The sequence below is a fragment of the Mastigoproctus giganteus genome, chromosome 12, assembly GCF_048544385.1.
Source record: "Mastigoproctus giganteus isolate SK-2022 chromosome 12, ASM4854438v1, whole genome shotgun sequence".
In the NCBI taxonomy this organism is placed as follows: domain Eukaryota; kingdom Metazoa; phylum Arthropoda; class Arachnida; order Uropygi; family Thelyphonidae; genus Mastigoproctus; species Mastigoproctus giganteus.
In genome coordinates, this window is record NC_143586.1 from 116,416,668 (window position 1) to 116,435,968 (window position 19,301).

A 19,301-nucleotide genomic window follows, 5' to 3' on the forward strand; every position below is an offset into this window, starting at 1 on the left:
CGCATATTCGCAGTCGCTGATTTAATATAAAATGAAAAACTGTGAATATAAAAAAATGTGAATTTTAAAGCGCCATGAACATTTTCCGCCATAAAAAAAAACAAGGGCGTGGCTAAAATTATCTTTCCCGGTCAAAACAGCTCTCAGTGGGTGGGGGAGAGGGGTAGCAAAATCGCGAGCATGGATGTTTCTTGCTAATCCTTGTTCAGTATGTGTTATGCGCTTGTCATGGAAGGTTTCGTCGTTTGCTTTTAATTTATATGCTTATAAATTGAATAAATTTATCAATTTATAAATTGATATGCTTACAAAAGTGATTAATCAACTGTTTAGAAGTGTAAAACAGACTTTTTCGAGTGTGTTATTGAAAGAAAGTGACTTTATTGTGGACAAGTTCTTTCTAACCCGTACAAAAATGTGGCTATGAATAACAAGGGAAATGTGAAAAGATCAAAGAAGGTGATGACATTAGCGAATAAAATTGAGTTATCTGATAAAATTTCTAATGGTGAAAGTGTCTCGTCATTGGCAAAACATTATAAATTCAATGAGTCAACGGTATCAAGAAATCAATCAAGAAATCGGAAGAAAAAATCCGCCGTAGTGTCCGTGCTAAGTGCTTCAAAAATTTGGTCTGTAACTCGTATGTTATATTAGAAAAAATGGAAAAAGCTTTAAATCTGTGGATAGAAGACCGAACTCAAAATAAAATTCCGTTAAGTTCACTCATCATTCATGAAAAGGCAAAACTTCTTTATCACCACTTTAACGAAACTGTCGATAGCACTGGCTGGATAAGTTTTTTAGCTAGCAAAGGCGCTAGTTCGAAAAATTTGTTTGAAATTTCTAATAAATATTACATTTAATATTAAATTGTTTCTTAGTTTCATTTCGATGGCATATGCTTGCATTTCACTATGTACTGTCTATGTACATAGTCATATTATGAAGGTACATATAATACACACATAGACAAAATTTTAGACCAGTTTTTCTAATATATTTCGTACTTTGGAACGGAACCCCTTTATTACTATGGGAGCCATAACTCAGTATTCGCGTTTTCGGTATTCGCGTCATTTCTCAGGAACGTAATCCCCGCGAATAGTGGGGGTTTACTGTATTATTATTACTCTCTTATATTATTTCTCCCTGATTGGGGGTTCCACCTCGTGTTGGAAATTGTTACCAAGTACACAGGGTGGTTGTTATGTCTGGTGTTACTGTTGGTCGAGAAACTCTCAAACTATCCTACAGGTGTTCAGGATTACTACTTTGTAGATGTTCAATTACAGCGAACATCTACAAGGAGTTCCTTGTAGATGTTCGCTGGGAGACCTATTGCTGCTAGGCTGTTATGCAGGGTCTTTGGCAGGTTGCCAGTGTTGTACCGCTATGTCAATCAGATAGGTAGTCTTTTCTTTCTTGTCCACCAGGGTTATGTCTGGTCTGTTGTGCGGGATTGTCCTATCCGTTATTTTGGCGCGGTCCCAGTACAGCTTGTGGGTTGGGGTCTCTAGTACTGACTGGGGTTCGTACTTGTAGTACGGTACACTTTCTTCGGCCAACTGGTATTTCCTTGCTAGCTTTTGATGTATTATCCTGGCTACCTGGTCGTGTCTGGGTGATCACCTTGCATCCTGCAGTGATGTGTTGGATTGTTTCGGAGGTCAGGTGGCATTGCCAACATGTGTCATCAAACACTCCAGGCTCCTTGGCAGTATATTTTCTATAGTTCCTGGTGTTGATTATCTGGTCTTGGATGGTGAGCATGAATCCTTCAGTCTCGGGGAAGAGCATCCCGCTCGTGCGCCATGCATTGGAAGCAATTTTATCTATGTGATCTTGATGGAGATCATTGTAGTGTCTGCCATGGAGTGTCTTCTCTGCCCATCTTTCTATCTTCGTTTGTACTTCCTGGTTGGGAGGGGGATTCCTCACTTAGATTCAGTGCTTCTCTATCTTCCTTATGGCCTGGTGGAGTGTTGCTGTGTGTTTCTGGAAGTAATCCTTGAGGTTAACTATCTCTGTTTTCTGTTGCCGTATCAGGTCTGTCAGGCCTCTTTTTCCTTCCGAATTGACAGTCTCTCCCCGGCAGATTTCGGGTGTTGTTGGCGGCCTTGGTCATCATTGTCCTTGTCTTTCTCATGATATCCTCCAACTTGGTTTTAGTCCAATCTATCACCCTGAAGGAGTATGTTAGCACTCTCACTGCATAGGTGCTTGTGGCTTTAACTGTGTTCCCTCCATTCAGCTTTGCTTTCAGCAGGCTTCTGAGTCTCTAATGATATTTTTTGGTCAGGCAGGTCTTAATTTCCTTGTGCTGTAACTGCTGAGCCTAAACTTCAGTTGCCACTTCTTAGCCCATCTGCCAAAATTATCTAGATCCTGTTGCAATAGCACACTGCCATTACTGTCATAACAACCCTGCTAACCTTTGTATCATCTGCAAACTTAGACATTAAGCCTGATATACCTTCATCAATATCATTGATAAATATACAAAACAACAGTGGACCCAACACCGAACCCTGTGGGACTCCACTAATAACATTAGTCCACGAAGAGCAGCACCCATTGATTACCACCCTCTGTCTTCTCCCACTTAACCATCCTTTTATCTATTGTAGCAAATTACCCTTAATGCCATTCTGCTCCAATTTGTACAATAGTCTTCCATGCGCAACATTGTCAAAAGCTTTCCTGAAATCCAAATATATGATATCAAAATTAATTTTTGCATCCAGTTAGTTTTGTAACCACATCATAATAACCAATCAGATTTGTCAGACAAGACTTTCCCTTAACAAACCCATGCTGTGTCTGAATTATTGCTGCAGTCTTGTCTAGATGAATCTGCAATGCATCTTTAACCAGTGACTCCATTACCTGGAACAGAAGTTAAACTAACTGGTCTGTAATTACTCGTGTCACCCTTCGATCCCCCTTTTTGAGAATTGGGAATCCATTTGCACATCTCCAGTCTGTGGGAACCTCCCCTGAGTCCAAGGATGCTCTCATAATTATGGCTAAGGGTTTGCTTAGTTGAATGGTGCATAGTAGGCTCCCCTGGATTCTAGACTCCCACTAGACTCCCAAAACCTTCTTTCTGATAACAAGTATAATACAAGGAGGTGATTATACCTTGAGTGCTGCGTACAGGTCTGGAAGACCCATTTTAGAAAGGATGTAGAGTTGCTAGAATGGGTACAGAGAAGAGCAACAAGATTGGTGAGAGGAACAAAGGGGTTCTCATACCAGGAGAGCCGTAAATTCTGCCAGTTGCAGCATCTGGAGACTAGGCACTTGCAAGGTGATCTGATTGAGGTGTACAAGGCCTTGAATGGTTTGTGCAGGCTCAATGCTGATGGGATGCTTCCACTTGCTGAGATTAAGAACCTGATGGGGCATAGATTGAAATTGAGGAAAGACAGTTATAGAATAGATGTGCAGAAGTTTGCTTTTAGCCAGCGGGTAGTTGATTTTTGGAACAGACTTCTATCTGTTGTTGTGGAAGTTGATGGCTTGAAAAAATTTATGGCTGAACTAGACAAACATTTGGAGTGACTGGATTGGTGAAATGGGAAGGGTTTTTTTTTTTGTTTGATGCTCTGTAAGCTTGCTTTCTTGCATCAAATGCCTCAACTAATGCTAATACAGCTTCCACAAAAACAGGTCTACTCTAGATTTACTTGTCAGAATTGAATCCAACATATGTAATGCCTTCCTCGTGAGAGTCTAGTGATGACCAACCTAGTTATTCAGAAAGCATTTGACACCACTTAGTGTCATGGTATTATTAAAGCTATTCATCAGTTAGTACCTCCCTTAAATAATTCAGAACTTTTTAAAGTTACTCACCTTTCAAGTCTGATATGAAAACATTTCATTCAGCATCTCACATTCAAGAAGAGGGTGTCCCACTGGGATCCATAATAAATGCTACCCTATTTACGATTCTGGTCAACAACATACTGGAAGATCTTCCAAAAATCATGTATACAGATGACCTCACCATATCCTGTCAATCACAAAGTACGAATACTATTGAAAGACAGCTACAAATTGCCTCTAGACAGAATAGAATTCTGGAACTTTCACAATAGGTAGTCTTGCTGAACATACCACCAAAATAGGTAGTCTTGCATCCACCACCACTCACTTCTGTAAACTACAGTGACTTCATCCTGATCCTGAGCTAAGGTTAAATAACATGCCAATTCCTCTTGCTCACACTGTCCATTTTCTTGCCTGATACTAGATAGGAAAATGAACTTTCAAGCACGTGGCCCATTTTTGAACCATCTGCTTGAAGAAATTGAATATTCTCTGGTGTGTATCGTCCATGTCATGGGGGTTCTGATCGACATACCCTGATCCATCTTTATAGAGCTCTCATCAAGTCCTGCTTGATGAGAGCTCTATATTGTGAGAAAACGTACTTTGGATCGTTCTCCAGAACTGAGAAAACAAATCCCATAACCATTCAGAAGCCACTGGAGGGACCCAATAAATCTAAATAATGGCCACATATAAATTCTTACAATGTAATTGTTGTGGATTCCCTCAAATTTAGTGACGACATCAAGGCCCTCCTATGCAAGCACGAGTCAACTGGCTTCTGCTTACAGGGGAAGTATTTAAAAGCAAAAGAGGACTCTTACTTGTATAAGTGTTCAATTATTCAGAAAGACAGAGATGGGAACGGACCAGCCCTTGGAGAAGTTGCCATGCTTGTGGGTAACCATGCCACCTACCACCAACTTTGAGGCTGTAACAGTTCGTCTTACAGTAAGATTTCTCTTAACAGTTTGTTCCATCTATTTGCCAGCAGGGAATGACATTCCCCAGGCAGAACTTGATGATCTCATTAGGCAATTGCCATCCCCTTTTCTATTATTAGGGGATTTCAATGGACATAGTACTCTGTGGGGTTGTGTTGACATCAATAGAAGGAGTTTGATAACCATGCGTATGCTTGAAAACAATGATCTGTCCCTTCTAAATGTGAGACATAATGCCTCTTTCCACAGGCCTACCCAAACATTTACTGCAATTGATCTCTCTATATGCTCCCCTTCTCTCCTTCGGGCGCCTCCGTAGCCAGGTGGGAAGGAGCAGCAGTGCGTAGTACACGCTTCTTGATTAGACCGGGGTTCGAACCCGTCACCACCAAATACGGAGGATGCGGAAAGGTCAAGGGAATGACCACCGCATATTCCCGGAGCAATATGGCCTTAGTTGCTAATGCTCCTAAAAACCAAATAACATAACAAACCTTCTCTCCTTCCTGTTTGTACATGGGAGGTTGAAGACAACCTTTATGGCAGTGATCAATTGCCTGCGATACCCACGCTTTGCAATGTGAGACCGTGCCGCCAGTCTAAGATAACAGGGTGGAAGATCGATCATGCTGTCTGGAATGCCTTTAAAGCTCTGGCATCATTTGATACCAGCAAAGTGAGCAAGGAGCCAATTAATGATGCAGTAAAGTGCATTTATAAACAATGTTGCCCAAGCAGTGACAATTGCAATTCCAAAAACATCAGTTCTTTTTCCATGATTTCCAAAACTGTGGTGGAATGGAGAATGCACATCAGCAAGAAAGTCTCAAAAAAGGCATGGGGAATATTTCGTCATTGCCCCACAACAGATAATCTATTAGCTTTCAAACATGCATATGCCAAACCATGTTGCGTCAGAGCCAAAAGTAATCTTTGATCCGATTTGCATCTTTCCTCACACAAGATGCCAATCCTAACATCTTTTCTCACACATGCTGCCAATCCCAAATCTATCTGGGGCAAAGTTCAGAAAATGAAGGCCAAATACACATCACACCCTTCACTGATCCTGGAACATAATGGATGTACAACTGCAGGCCTAACTGCAATTTGCTAAAGTGTTTGTTTGGAAACATCGTACCTCCCCAAGAGTTTTTGGCCCTCAAACACAAATCAGAAAAATAGCAATTGGAACTATCTTCAAATGGCTGTGATTTTTCAACCAGACCTTTACACAGTGGGAGTTGAAGGCTTCACTCTTCCTGTCCAAGGCAAGTGCTGTCAGGCCAGATGGCATCCATTATGAGATAATTAAAAATCTTTCATCAGAATCCATATATCTCTTGCTCTGTCTCTATAACAAAATCTATCTTTAAGATGAGTTTCTGGTCTCGTAGCATTCGGCAATTTTTGTTGTCTTACCGAAACCAGGAAAGAATCCAAAAATTACCGTCTAATTGCTTTGACCACAGCTCACTGTGCAAGATCCTGGAAAGAATGATCAATGTGTTATATAGAAGCTAATGTGTTATATAGAAGCTAATGACCTCTTTTTCAGGACATAGCGTGGTGTGGCTTCTGAAGGAACAGGCCAACACTTGACTATTTAATTCGATGGAAACATTTATTTGTTATACTTTTCTGAAATGCAAGCACCAGATGTCAGTTTTCTTTGACGTGGAAAAAGCCTGGAGATTCAGAATTTTAAAAGACATATATGACTTTGGTCTTAGTGGTCACATTGCTATCTTTAATAAAAACTTCCTGTCAAACCGGTCTTTCCAAGGTTGTATAGGATCTACCCACTCTCAGCCATTTTCCTAAGAAAAGGAGTTCCACAAAGATCAGTTCAAATTGCTTTTTGCTATCAAAGTTAACTGATGACTGAAGAACCCTGTGAGGTCAGGCGTTGGATACATAGTAATTGCTTGCTTGCACTGGTGAAAGGACTTTATAACTAAGCGAGAGAGTACACGCAATAAAACATAAAATGGAAACTGACACAAAGCATAGATATTCAAGAGCTGACATATACTAATTTAGTACAAATGAAGAACATAACACGGAGGCATTGGATAAAATAGGAGAGTAGCCTGTGCGGACGTACATTTTTGCCGCTCCTGGAACAGAGAAGTTTTTTCTGATTTATTTTCTATTTTATTAGCATAAATTGGCATATTAACTTATTTTCTAGAGTAGTTTTATATTCTTATTTACGATACTTAGATTAAAGTAACTTAGATAGAGATTTTGTAGGTATTACTTAGTATCGGAAATTGTATCAAATCCACGTGTTTACCGTTCGTAAATAGCCGCCATTGTTAAGCGATACAAAATATCTCTAGAGTAGTTTTTTTTCTAGAGTAGTTTTATATTCTTATTTACGATACTTAGATTAAAGTAACTTAGATAGAGATTTTGTAGGTATTACTTAGTATCGGAAATTGTATCAAATCCACGTGTTTACCGTTCGTAAATAGCCGCCATTGTTAAGCGATACAAAATATCTCGAAATAGATAGCATAAGCTTAATATAGTATAGTATAGTACATAATATTATCAATTAATCAGAAAATTAATCTTGTTGAACTTAATTGTCAATTAAATTGTACTTTTAACTATACATATAACGACTTGGGTTACGTAACATAAATAATTCAAGAGCTCATGATCAGTTGGAACATTAATTTTCAGAATGTCTTCCAAGACGTTGGTACTCCTGAACCTCCCTGGACTGAATTCGTACCTCTCTGTGACAATTTCTTTTTAAGATGGGGGAAGACATCCCTGGCTAATACAAATTTTCAACAGCTCCATAAATCGCATTCCTTGGAAAACTCAGGAAAAGTACATATCTATACTGATGGCTCCAAAACGGATACAGCCGTAGGTGCTGCAGCAGTTTCTTCAAACTTCTCAGTAGCTATGTCTCTTTCCACTGAATGCAGTATCTATACTGCAGAATTATTCGCAATAAAACTGGCTCTAGATAATATAAACAAGTACCATATCAAGGAAGACTCCTTAAGCGCAATCACTGCAATTCTATCTACTTTTTCTCCCTCTCACCCCATTCTTAAAGAGATCCGATCTAAGTTACTTCCCTATCAAACAGTCAATCAGAAGGTTACCTTCTGCTGGATCCCTGGTCATGTTGGCATCTCAGGCAATGAACATGCGGATGCTTCTGCAAAGCATCCCGACTCTGGATCTTCCAGACAAATAAAAGTTCCCTACACCGATCACAAATCTGTCATTAAAACAACATGCAGGAAACAATGGTCTCTCCTTTGGAAAACTCAAACCAATAATAAACTACTACAGATAAAAAAAGAGCCACAACTGTGGACATCTAGTTCCAGGAGAAGCAGGCGACAAGAAGTGATTCTAGCAAGGCTCCGCATCGGCCATTCACATCCAACTCACCTGTTTTTGCTTATGGGAGAGAATCCTCCTCAGTGTTTCTTTTGTCAGTCGCAGCTAACAATAAAACACATCCTCATTGAATGTCCCCAACTTTCAACAGTCAGAAAATCAAGCTTTAGCTCCCTGTCCAACTTAAAGGAACCCTTAACCTTATTTCATATTCTTGGCAATGAAGAAAATTTTGAGGAACTGTTTAATTATTTGAAGCACATAAATCTGTATGATAGACTGTGATCAAAGTGACAAACAAATCATGAACAGGCACAATATGGCCCAAGAGGCCCTTGTGCTGAAAAACCCCAATACAACAAAACAACAACATAAATAATTAGTAAAAAATAAATAATTAATACTTATCATGATGCGGAAGTTATATAAAGAGATTTCGTAGATAACACTCGATACTGAAACATAAATACAGTGTTATAACTGTGTTGAGATATAAGTTTAGGGTTTTAATATTGTACTGAAATTGAAATTTTATTGAAATTAAATCGAAATCATGACTCTGACCAGAGCAGCAAAGCTAATGGGAGTGCTGTGGCTCAGGGGAGGACTGAGGGTGGCAGTTGCCCTCTGAATCACAGCCTATTAAAATGCACTACTTGCTTGATATTTGTGGAGCAGTCGGGTACGGGACATGATACAGCCATGGGGGATGTCTTTGTGTGTGCGCGATGCAAGGAGTGTAAGGAAATCAGGCGACAACTCAGCATTGTTATGAGCCTGTATGAGAGCTTGAAGGACAGGGTGGATGCCCTCGAAGGATTAAAAGTGATGGGCCCATCAAGCTCTCAGATGCCCACACCAATGCCTGAGCTTGCACTTGGTCATCACGCAACACAACGGCAGCCCACAAGGCAGAATGCGCTGGTCCCAAAGGAACTAGTAGTTGTTGGTGACTCTATTGTCAGGGAAACGGGAAACATGCATTGTAAAAAGGATAGGTGGAAAAGGACCAGGGTATGTCTCCCAGGGGCAAAGGTTGATGACGTTTTAGAGCGGATATCATCTTTTAACGGCACAAAAGGTGATATAGTTGTACATGTTGGCACTAATGATATTAAGAGTAGGAGACCGGCGGAATTACTTAACAAGTACAGGTCACTGTTGAAAAAAAGCTGTGAATTAGGGTTGAATTTGAAAGTGTCTGCAATTCTGCCCAGACACGATAGGAGGGAGTATATGATGAGAGCACTGTCGATAAATTCGGCCCTGGAAGGATTGTTCAAGGCTCAAAGGATTGTGCAAGGCTCACAGGGTAGAATTTTTTTCAGCCTGGTCTGTACTTGTTAACAGGAGAGACTACTTCTACAGGGATGGGATACACTTAAATAGAAAGGATGCAAGAATGTTTGCTGATGCTATCGAGGCAGTGTTAGGGGGGTTGGAAAACTGCTAGATTGGGGGGGGGAATACAAGGACTAATAGATTAACAGTAGCCACTGGCAGAGGTGAAAGCGATTCTTGCACTGCTTCTATTGGAATGAGCAGAAGCCTGAAAAACAAGATGCATGATATTTCAGAGACTGATGGGAGCCATTGCGGTACAAGTAAACACATGGGTTGTGTTAGGGTAGCTAAGAATAGAAACAGGTGCAGGTATACTTGCGTGTACACCAATGCTAGGAGTTTAGTAAATAAATTTGATGAATTTGAGGTATTGCTCAAAACATCAAAGGCAGATATTGTTGGGATATCAGAGACGTGGTGTCACACAGATATAAGGGATGCAGAACTGCAATTTGGGGAGTACAACGTCTACAGACAGGATAGGAAGGGGGGAGGGGTTATGCTATTAGTTAAGAAACACATAAAAACCAAGGAAGTGAAGCCAGTCGACATCGCTGGGCAGTGCAGTGTTGAGTCAGTTTGGTGTGACATAAGCATTGGGTGATCAAAATTGAGAGTAGGAGTGTGCTATAGGCCTAATGACTCTGATGAGTATAATAAGAAACTGTACAGGGAAATAGAGTGGGCCAGTAAATCAGTGAGTCTTATAATGGGAGATTTTAATTTCCCAGATATTGACTGGAATTTGGGGGCTGGTCACTCACACACTAGCAGGGTTTTGTGGATTTATTGGATGATTGTTTTCTACATCAGCATGTTCGAGAGGCAACTAGAGGGAGAAATACTCTTGATTTGATTATCAGCAGTGATTCTTCATGCATTAAAAATCTGCAGATAAATGAACCACTAGATGGCAGTGATCACAGTGTGCTGAAGTGGGATTTACTCAAAGAGGTAACTACCATTAGGGGTAAAGGGAAGGGTTATTGCTTCCGTAAAGGCGACTAAGATGGACTGAGACAGTATTTAAATTCTATACAGTGGGTCCAACTGATGATGTTACCAACAGCAAATTCAAAATGGGAAGCATTCAAAGAACTTATCTTGGAAGCTACTAGGCTTTACATACTAACTAAGAAATATTGTTCTAGGTTTAGGCCAAAATGGATGTCAGATGAACTAATGAGGCAAATGGCAGAGAAGAAAAGTGCATGGGATACTTACAAATTAACACATGACACAGAAGCCTATGATAGATACAATTTGATATGCAACAAAGTTACAAAGGAGGTTAGGCAGGCGAAGGCAGATTACGAGAAATTCTTGGCAAGGGATGCAAAGAAAAACAGCAAAGAGTTCTTTACTTATGTAAATTCTAGAAGGAAGGGGATGAATCAGATTGGTCCATTTGATATTGATGGATCAACTGTTGATGATCCTGCTCAGGTAGCTAACAAACTAAATGAATAATCTGCATCAACATTCACACATGAGGAGTTATTCAGCGAAGGGAATGCCAGAGGTGTATTCAACTCTAGCAGGAAGCTACAGAATCTTGAAATAACTGGGAGTAAAGTGGAGGAGAAACTGTTGAAGATAAAAACAAGAAAGGGACCCGGGGTGGATGGGATCTATCCAGTTATATTAAAGGAGGCAGCAAAGGAAGTAAGCAAACCCTTAGCCATAATTATGAGAGCTTCCTTGGACTCAGGGGAGGTATCCATAGACTGGAAATGTGCAAATGTGACCCCAATTCACAAAGGAGGATCAAAGGCTGACACAAGTAATTATAGACCTGTGAGCTTAATTTCTGTTCCAAGAAAATTAATGGAGGAACTGCAGGATCATTTAGACAAGACTTCAGTTATAGCTCGGACACAGCATGGTTTTATTAAGGGGAAGTCTTGCCTGACCAATTTGATTGGATACTATGATGCAGTCACAAAAGAACTGGATGCAGGGAATAGCTTTGATATTATATACTTGGATCTTAGAAAGGCTTTTGATACTGTTGCACATGGAAGACTGCGACAGAAATTGGAGCAGTGTGACATTGGAGGCAAATTGCTGCTATGGATAAAGGGGTGGTTGAGGGGGAGAAGACAGAGAGTGGTGATCAATGGACACTGCTCATCGAAAGGAACTGGACAGGCATTTGTAGGGAATGGTGTGATTTTTTTTTTTTGGCTGATGCTGCATAAGCTCCTACACTTGCTTTCTTGCATCACGTGCCACTACTACTACTACTACTATCGTGGACTAATGTTATTAGTGGAGTCCCTCAGGGCTCAGTGTTGGGTCCATTATTGTTTTCTGTATTTATAAATGATATTGATGATGGTATATCAAGCTTAATGTCCAAGTTTACAGACGATACAAAGGTTGCCAGGGTTGTCAAGGACACTACTGACACTATGCTGCTGCAACAGGAAAGGTTGAGCAGATGGGCTGAGAGGTGGCAAATGAAGTTTAAAATTGACAAATGTAAAGTACTACACATGGGAAACAGCAACCCCAGAGCAACGTATCAACTCTGTGGTACTACACTGACAGTGGTAGAGAATGAAAGGGACTTGGGTGTGGTTGTGCAGGCAGATATGAAGTTCTCTGAGCAGTGCAGATGTGCTGCAAGAGTAGCTCATGGAGTATTGTCAATGATATACAGGAATTTTTCCAGCAGGGATAAGGAGGTGATTATTCCCTTGTATAAGGCAATGGTCAGGCCACACTTAATATACTGTATACAGGTCTGGAGGCCTCATTTCAAGAAGGATGTAGAGCTGCTGGAACGAGTACAGAGAAGGGCAACAAGATTAGTGAATGGAACAAAGGGGTGCTCTTACGAAGAAAGGCTTAAGTTTTGCAAATTACAGTGTGTGGAGACTAGGCACCAGCGAGGTGATCTGATAGAGGCGTATAAAGCCTTGAATGGTTTGAGCATGCTCAATGCTGATGGGATTCTTCCTCTAGCTCAGAATAATCACCTGAGAGGGCATAAATTCAAATTGAGGAAAGACAGATGTAGGATAGACGTGCGGAAATTTGCCTTTAGCCAGCAGGTGGTTGGTTGGTGGAACAGACTTCCATCCCTTGTGGTGGAGGTTGATAGCCTAAATAAGTTTAAGGCTCAGCTGGACAGGTATTTTGAACGAACAGAGGGGTGAAGTGGAAGTGGATTTTTTTTTGGCTGATGCTGCATAAGCTTGCTTTCTTGCATCAAATGCCTCTACTAATGCTAATGCTAATTGCTGCTATGGATAAAGGGGTGGTTGAGGGGGAGAAGACAGAGAATGGTAATCAATGGACACTGCTCATCGTGGAGTAATGTTATTAGTGGAGTCCATCAGGGTTCAGTATTGGGTCCATTATTGTTTTCTGTATTTGTAAATGATATTGATGATGGTATATCAAGCTTAATGTTCAAGTTTGCAGACGATATGAAGGTTGGCAGGGAAACAGCAACCCCAGAGCAATGTATCAACTCTGTGGTACTACACTGACAGTGGTAGAGAATGAAAGGGACCTGAGGGTGGTTGTGCAGGCAGATATGAAGTTTTCTGAGCAGTGCAGATGGGTTGCAAGAGTTGCTCATGGTGTATTGTTGATGATATATAGGAATTTTTCTAGCAGGGATAAGGAGGTGATTATTCCCTTGTATAAGGCAATGGTCAGACCACAACTAGAGTACTGTATACAGGTCTGGAGGCCTCATTTTAAGAAGGATGTAGAGATGCTGGAACGAGTACAGAGAAGGGCAGCAAGATTAGTGAATGGAACAAAGGGGTGCTCTTATGAAGAAAGGCTTAAGTTTTGCAAATTACAGTGTCTGGAGACTAGGCACTGGTGAGGTGATCTAGCGAGGTTTGTTCCGGCGAGGTGCTGGAACAAACTTCCATCTGTTGTTGTGGAAGTTGATAGGTTGAATAAATTTAAGGAGGAACTGGACAGGCATTTGGAGGGAATGGTGTAATTTTTTTTGCCTGATGCTGCATAAGCTCATACACTTGCTTTCTTGCATCAACTGCCACTGCTACTACTACTACTACTACCACAAACATTTAGAAATAAGTGCCGGAACATCATTCCAGTGTGTTCTGTCCCGAATACACCACCAATTCTGGCTACACCATAGCCAGAATCAGTGGTGTAACCAGTAGGCTAAAATGGGAAGTGGGTGGCACCTGCAAAACCAGGAGTGTCAGGTTGATGGGCGTTGGATGAAGAGTATTCGGTGTTGTGATGGCGTGATGTCCGTAGTTCCCAGTAACTGTTCAGGGTAGCCACATTTGCTGAAGTTGGACTTGATCCTATGTATTTCTTTGCGTGTGCTGGTAACATTGGGGCAATGTGTCTAAGCCCTGTTCATTATAAATGGGTAATGCTGTGACATTGGGCAACACTGTGTGACATGTTATTTGTGCTAAATTTAGTATATGTTATCTCTTGAATATCTGTGCCTTGTGTCACTTTCCATTTTATGTTTTATTATGTGTACTCTCTTTCTTAGTAATAAAGTCCTTTCACTTGGTCGGTGCAAGCAAGAAATTACTATTTAAAGTTAACTCTGTTACTGAACAACTTCCTTCAACCGTGAACAGTGCCTCCTTTTTAGATGGCTTTAGCATATTCTCACAGTTGTGGAATATGGTGGTAATCGAAAGGCAATTGCAGCATGCTACTGACCACATCAACTCTTGGGCAGTGACTAACCATTTCAGGCTCTTGCTGCAGAAGACTGACTGCGTACATTTTTGTTGCAAACAGAACCTTCACCCTGAAACAGCACTCAAGCTTGGACAAAACATTATTCCGATAGCACCTGAGACAAAATTCTTGGAGCTCATATTTGATAAGACGTTGACATTTCTACTACATATCTGTGAACTGCAGACGAAGTGCACAAGAGATGGTACATAAGACACCCTCTTATGTACCATCTCCTCCAATAAGTGAGGAGCAGACCACTGCACTTTACTCTTCCTTTATCGTGCACTTGTCCGATCTAAATTAGATTATGGATCCGAAGTGTATGCTAGAAACAGTGTACAGTAATACCCCGACTTACGCGAACTCGGAGTTACGCAATTCTTGATTTTTTTGTTTGGCAACGCTGCCGCCCACTATCTTCAAGGTCGTTTTTCATATGTTATCGATATACGGTGCGACGGCGGAGAATGAGAGCGAAAGATGAACAAAATTCAACTTTGCTGCTTTTATATCAGTGAAGGGGAAACACATTTCACCATAATAACGTAAAAACCAACACAATTCCAGCTATATTCCAGTATAAATATAGCTGGAATATTCCAGCTATATTCCGTAAAAACCAACACAATTCCAGTATAATCGCAAATGCAATTAGATCGAGTTTACTACCAGTTTATAACAGATTTCACTAGCAGAAACGCAACTGGATTTTTATTGTTTTATGGTAGTAACCCCTAGAAATGTGAGATGTTAATAGCGTATCTCTGCCTTTATGGTGTTGTTTATTCAGTTGCTACATGTGCACAGCTTTGTTTATGCGTATCAAGCGTGCCTCCTCGTTTTGTAATTGTGCTTTATTCCCTAAAAATGAGTAAAATACTTAAAAGGTGTGAAAAGGAAGCGTCCTGGTGAAGACACTGCAGATTCAGAGAGAAAAAGAAAAGCAATTATCGATAAACAGAGGCGGACTGGATCAAAAATTCTTACCCCGGGAAAATTTATAGTGGCCTCATACTATGGTTTATGGCCAAAATCACACTGGCCCACCGGGGTTTCCCCGGTAAGGCTTATGGCCAGTCTGCCTCTGTCGATAGAGAAAAAATATGAAATTGTGAAACGCTTTGAGCGAAATGAAAGACCATGTGATATTGCAAGTGCTACAGGCCTAAATGAAGCAACGGCGAAAAGCACATGACAATTACAAACTTGACAGGTTGAAAATTGAAAAGGGCTCAATTGTAAAGGGCTTAAATATTTTAGAAAACAGACTCCAACGAAGAACGCGTTATAGCTACAAAGCAAGGAATAAAAAAATTATTAGCTTGCTACGACGAAATTCTGCGTGAAAAAAAGAAGGTGCTGTGTCGTCAGACAAATTTGTTAGATTTTATGAAGCCATCGACATCGAAATAACTTTTTTACGTAAGTCATTTGTTTTTTTAATACATATTTTGTATTAATATGTATAAAGAACTGCAATTTTATTAATATTTTTCTTCTAAACTAGTGTTTTTGTTAGTCCTTGGTCCGAATTAAGCAAAATTTATATGTATTTATATGCAAAGTTGTACCCCGACTTACGCGAATTCGACTTACGCGATTTTCGTCGGAACCACCTATCGCATAACTTCGGGGTATTACTGTACTATGATGGCTACCATTTTTGAGCTGCTATGCAAAACTCTCTATAACACCTCTCAGACTGTTAACCATCGTATTGGTATCCATGTCCAAGAGCTGCTCAGGAATCTTAAAATCACAGTAGACAAGGGAGCTATCCAGCCTGGCATGCACACATACCAGCATACCACTTATCTATTAAAAATTGGGCTAAGGCCATCGCCCAAACTTCTGCCTACTTCTTGCATGTCTTCACTGATGGCTCTAAGAGTCATCAGTTGGATCTGCTGCTATATTCCTGGATAACACTATATCTGGTAATATTCCCCATGAATGCAGCTACAGCTAAGTTGTATGCTACAGAGCTAGCCTTGGACCATATTAAAACAATTTCTAAAGGTGTGTGGTGTATACTGACTCTTTAGGTATACTATAGGCTGTATCAGGAATGAAGTACGATCTTCATCCATTCCTGTCCTGGATCAAGCAGAAGTTACATTCTCTTTCAGAGAGTGTTCATTCAACATTCGTTCCCACAGGATGCCAAGCTGGCTCCTCTGTAGCCAGGTGGGTAGGAGCAGTAGTGCGTAGCACATGCTTCTTGATTAGACCAGGGTTCGAGCCCGTGAGCCACCAAATACGGAGGATGCGGAAAGGTGAGGGAATGGCCACTGCATATCCCTGGAGCAATATGGCCTTGGTTGCTAATGCTTCTAACAACCAAATAACAACAACAAAAAACGATGCAAAGCCACATTGGGATTGTAGATAATGAACCAGCAGATGCTGTGGCCAGATGTTAGTCTGGCATGTTAGTCCCTTATACAGACTACAAACAAATAATAAAGCAAGGTAGTTGGTTGGTGGAACAGTTGGTGGAACAGAGAAAACAAGCAAGGTAGTTGGTTGGTGGAACAGACTTCCATCCCTTGTTGTGGAAGTTGATAGCCTAAATAAATTTAAGTTTTAGCTGGACAGGTATTTCGAATGAGCAGAGGGGTGAAGTGGAAGGGTTTTTTTTTTTTTTTTTTTGGCTGATGCTGCGTAAGCTTGCTTTCTTGCATCATATGCCTCTACTAATGCTAATGTGCTCTACATTACGTTTGCAATTGCAACAATCGTGTCATAGATAGTTCACGAAGAAGCTGTATCGGATGAAGCCTGTAATCCAACACTGGCAGTCTAGTCTGTGCAGGAACTGCTGGGAGGAAGTTGTTTTTACTTGCCTCCACATAGGATATAGTCATCTTACATATGCATTCTTGCCGAGGGCAGATGACTCCTACGTGTGAGGAATGTGATGCAATTTTAAACATACGTCATATTTTATGCGAGTGTCCATGTTATAGACACAAGTGTGTCTATAACATGGACACTCGCTATAAAATGTTCTTAAAAATCACAAACTCTAAAAATCTCAACTGTTTTTAGATTTTTAAAATTAATAAACCTTTTCTCTTGTATATAAATGTAACTTTATACCTTTTTACATATTTATATTTCTTATACATTTTGACATAGTGACCTAATTAGTTAGATTACAAATAACAGTAAAATGTAAAATTAGTTAGATAACAAATAACAGTAAAAATTGGTTAGGTCACTGAAATTTTTACTGCTATTTCTTATTATTAGCCATATGGTGCAAGGAAGCCTGAGGCTTTTGCTGCACCAGCCAAAAAAAATTTCTGAATTATCCTGAGAAAGAGAGAGAGAGAGAGAGAGAGAGAGAGAGAGAGAGAGAGAGAGAGAGAGAGAGAGAGAGAGAGAGAGAGAGTCAGAAGTAGAAGGGAATCACCAAGAAAGAAAAGAATGATGATATCCAGCTCAGGACCCTGGGTGTGCCAAGCCCATACTCACCAGATGTGAGCCCCTGGGGTAATATATATGTCATCTTTTACGAGATGTGGATTTGGTGCATATTATAGCCCTAGTTGCTGATGCACCAATAAAGCTCAAATCAAATCAAACCAGGATGAAGACAATGGTGATCATGTTTTTCATCAAACATGATCAGCTGTGATTCACTCCTTATTTGTTGAAATTTGATTTACTTGAAGGGGAAGAAAGTAAATGCTGCATTCTACATGTGTGCCTGTGTGCTTCAAAGACTATTGAAGCCCATTTTCTGCACGAGGTTGCAATTTAAAGAGAAAGGCAGCTGGTTCTTCAACAATGCCCTGCCTATTCTGCACTTGTTGTGAAGACATTTTTGATGAAATATGGACTTGTAGAGATCAGCCATCCACCCTACTCTCCCGATCTAGGACTAATGGACTTCTTCCTCTTTCCCAAGGTGAAAACTTCCATTAAAGGTAAGAGATTTCAGGATATTGAGGATATAAAGAAAAACAATAAATACTGAACTGAACATCATCCGTCGGTCGCCTTTGCTGACCCTTTTCAGAAACATAGAATGGGTAAGAAGTGCATTTAGTCAGGTGGTGATTACTTTGAATAAAAATAAACCATTTTTGAGCACCTTCATTTGTGTTCCTTTTATTTCACTGTTCTAGGAACTTTATTGCCACCCCTCGTATCTATTACTTTGGGGCTTTTTTTTTTTCTTTCTTATTTTCTTTTATCTCTAATAGGGTCGTGGTTTCAATACTGGAGTTATTTTACTACATCTTCATAGGCTCAGAGAGCATTCATGGATGCAAATGTGGAGATTAATAGCAGAAAAAGAATTACTGAGTATGCTTTCGACATCTTTAGCCGACCAGGTAAGTCAGTTTTATGCTGCTGTCATTTTAAGTAGATGAGCCATAGTGGACTATAAAAATACTCGTTATTGAATTGCTTAAATTTCGTTTTCCCTACTTCTTCTTGTCTTTGATATGTTTTGCAGCAGTGTGGTGAGCTTTGCCATGTTCATTTGCAAGCAAATATTTATGCCACTTGGTTTGTATTGTAGGGATTTTAACAAAATCTGCTTTTGGAGATCATTAATTAAATTCATTGGCGAAATTCAAATTTGATCCACATTAGAAAGTTTAGATTAAGACTTTATGTGAAACCCAAAATTTCATGTAAAATGTATAGATTTCTTATTATTTACAAAAAAAGTTATTATGGTCCATGGGAATTCTGCATGGCAATAATTGTTGACAGAATGACCAGTTGAATAAAAAGTTATTTATAATATATATAAATTTTACAATTAAGTTTTTATTAATTTTTTGTTATGTTACAGATTAACTGGAGCCCCTTTGAATAATCAACTAATATATAAAGAAGGAAAGTGCATTCTAAAATGGTACTAGAAGTATGAAAATATTAGAGGTTTAACATTTATGGGAATGTCACAACTTATAACTGGATTTACTGGGCCAATGACAATCTTCACCTCGTTCAACTGAAAAATGTTACTCTGCCAGGGATCAGTATGTGTGTGTCAGTGATACTGTCACTGGACAGAGTTGTCTTGAATTGTTAATAAAAATAATGCAGATTCCAGCATAAGAAACA

At 40.0% G+C, this 19,301-nt stretch overlaps 1 protein-coding gene across 1 annotated transcript in view; it reads left to right on the forward strand.

Annotated features, from left to right (window-relative positions):
* The window catches only part of LOC150077356 (xylosyl- and glucuronyltransferase LARGE1-like), a 1,505,345-nt gene that overhangs the window by 1,042,116 nt on the left and 443,928 nt on the right, over positions 1–19,301 (forward strand). Inside the window, exon 13 of the mRNA XM_090385866.1 lies at positions 18,425–18,556. Coding sequence (XP_090241992.1) covers positions 18,425–18,556 — 132 coding nt within the window. The remainder of the gene's footprint in view (positions 1–18,424; positions 18,557–19,301) is intronic.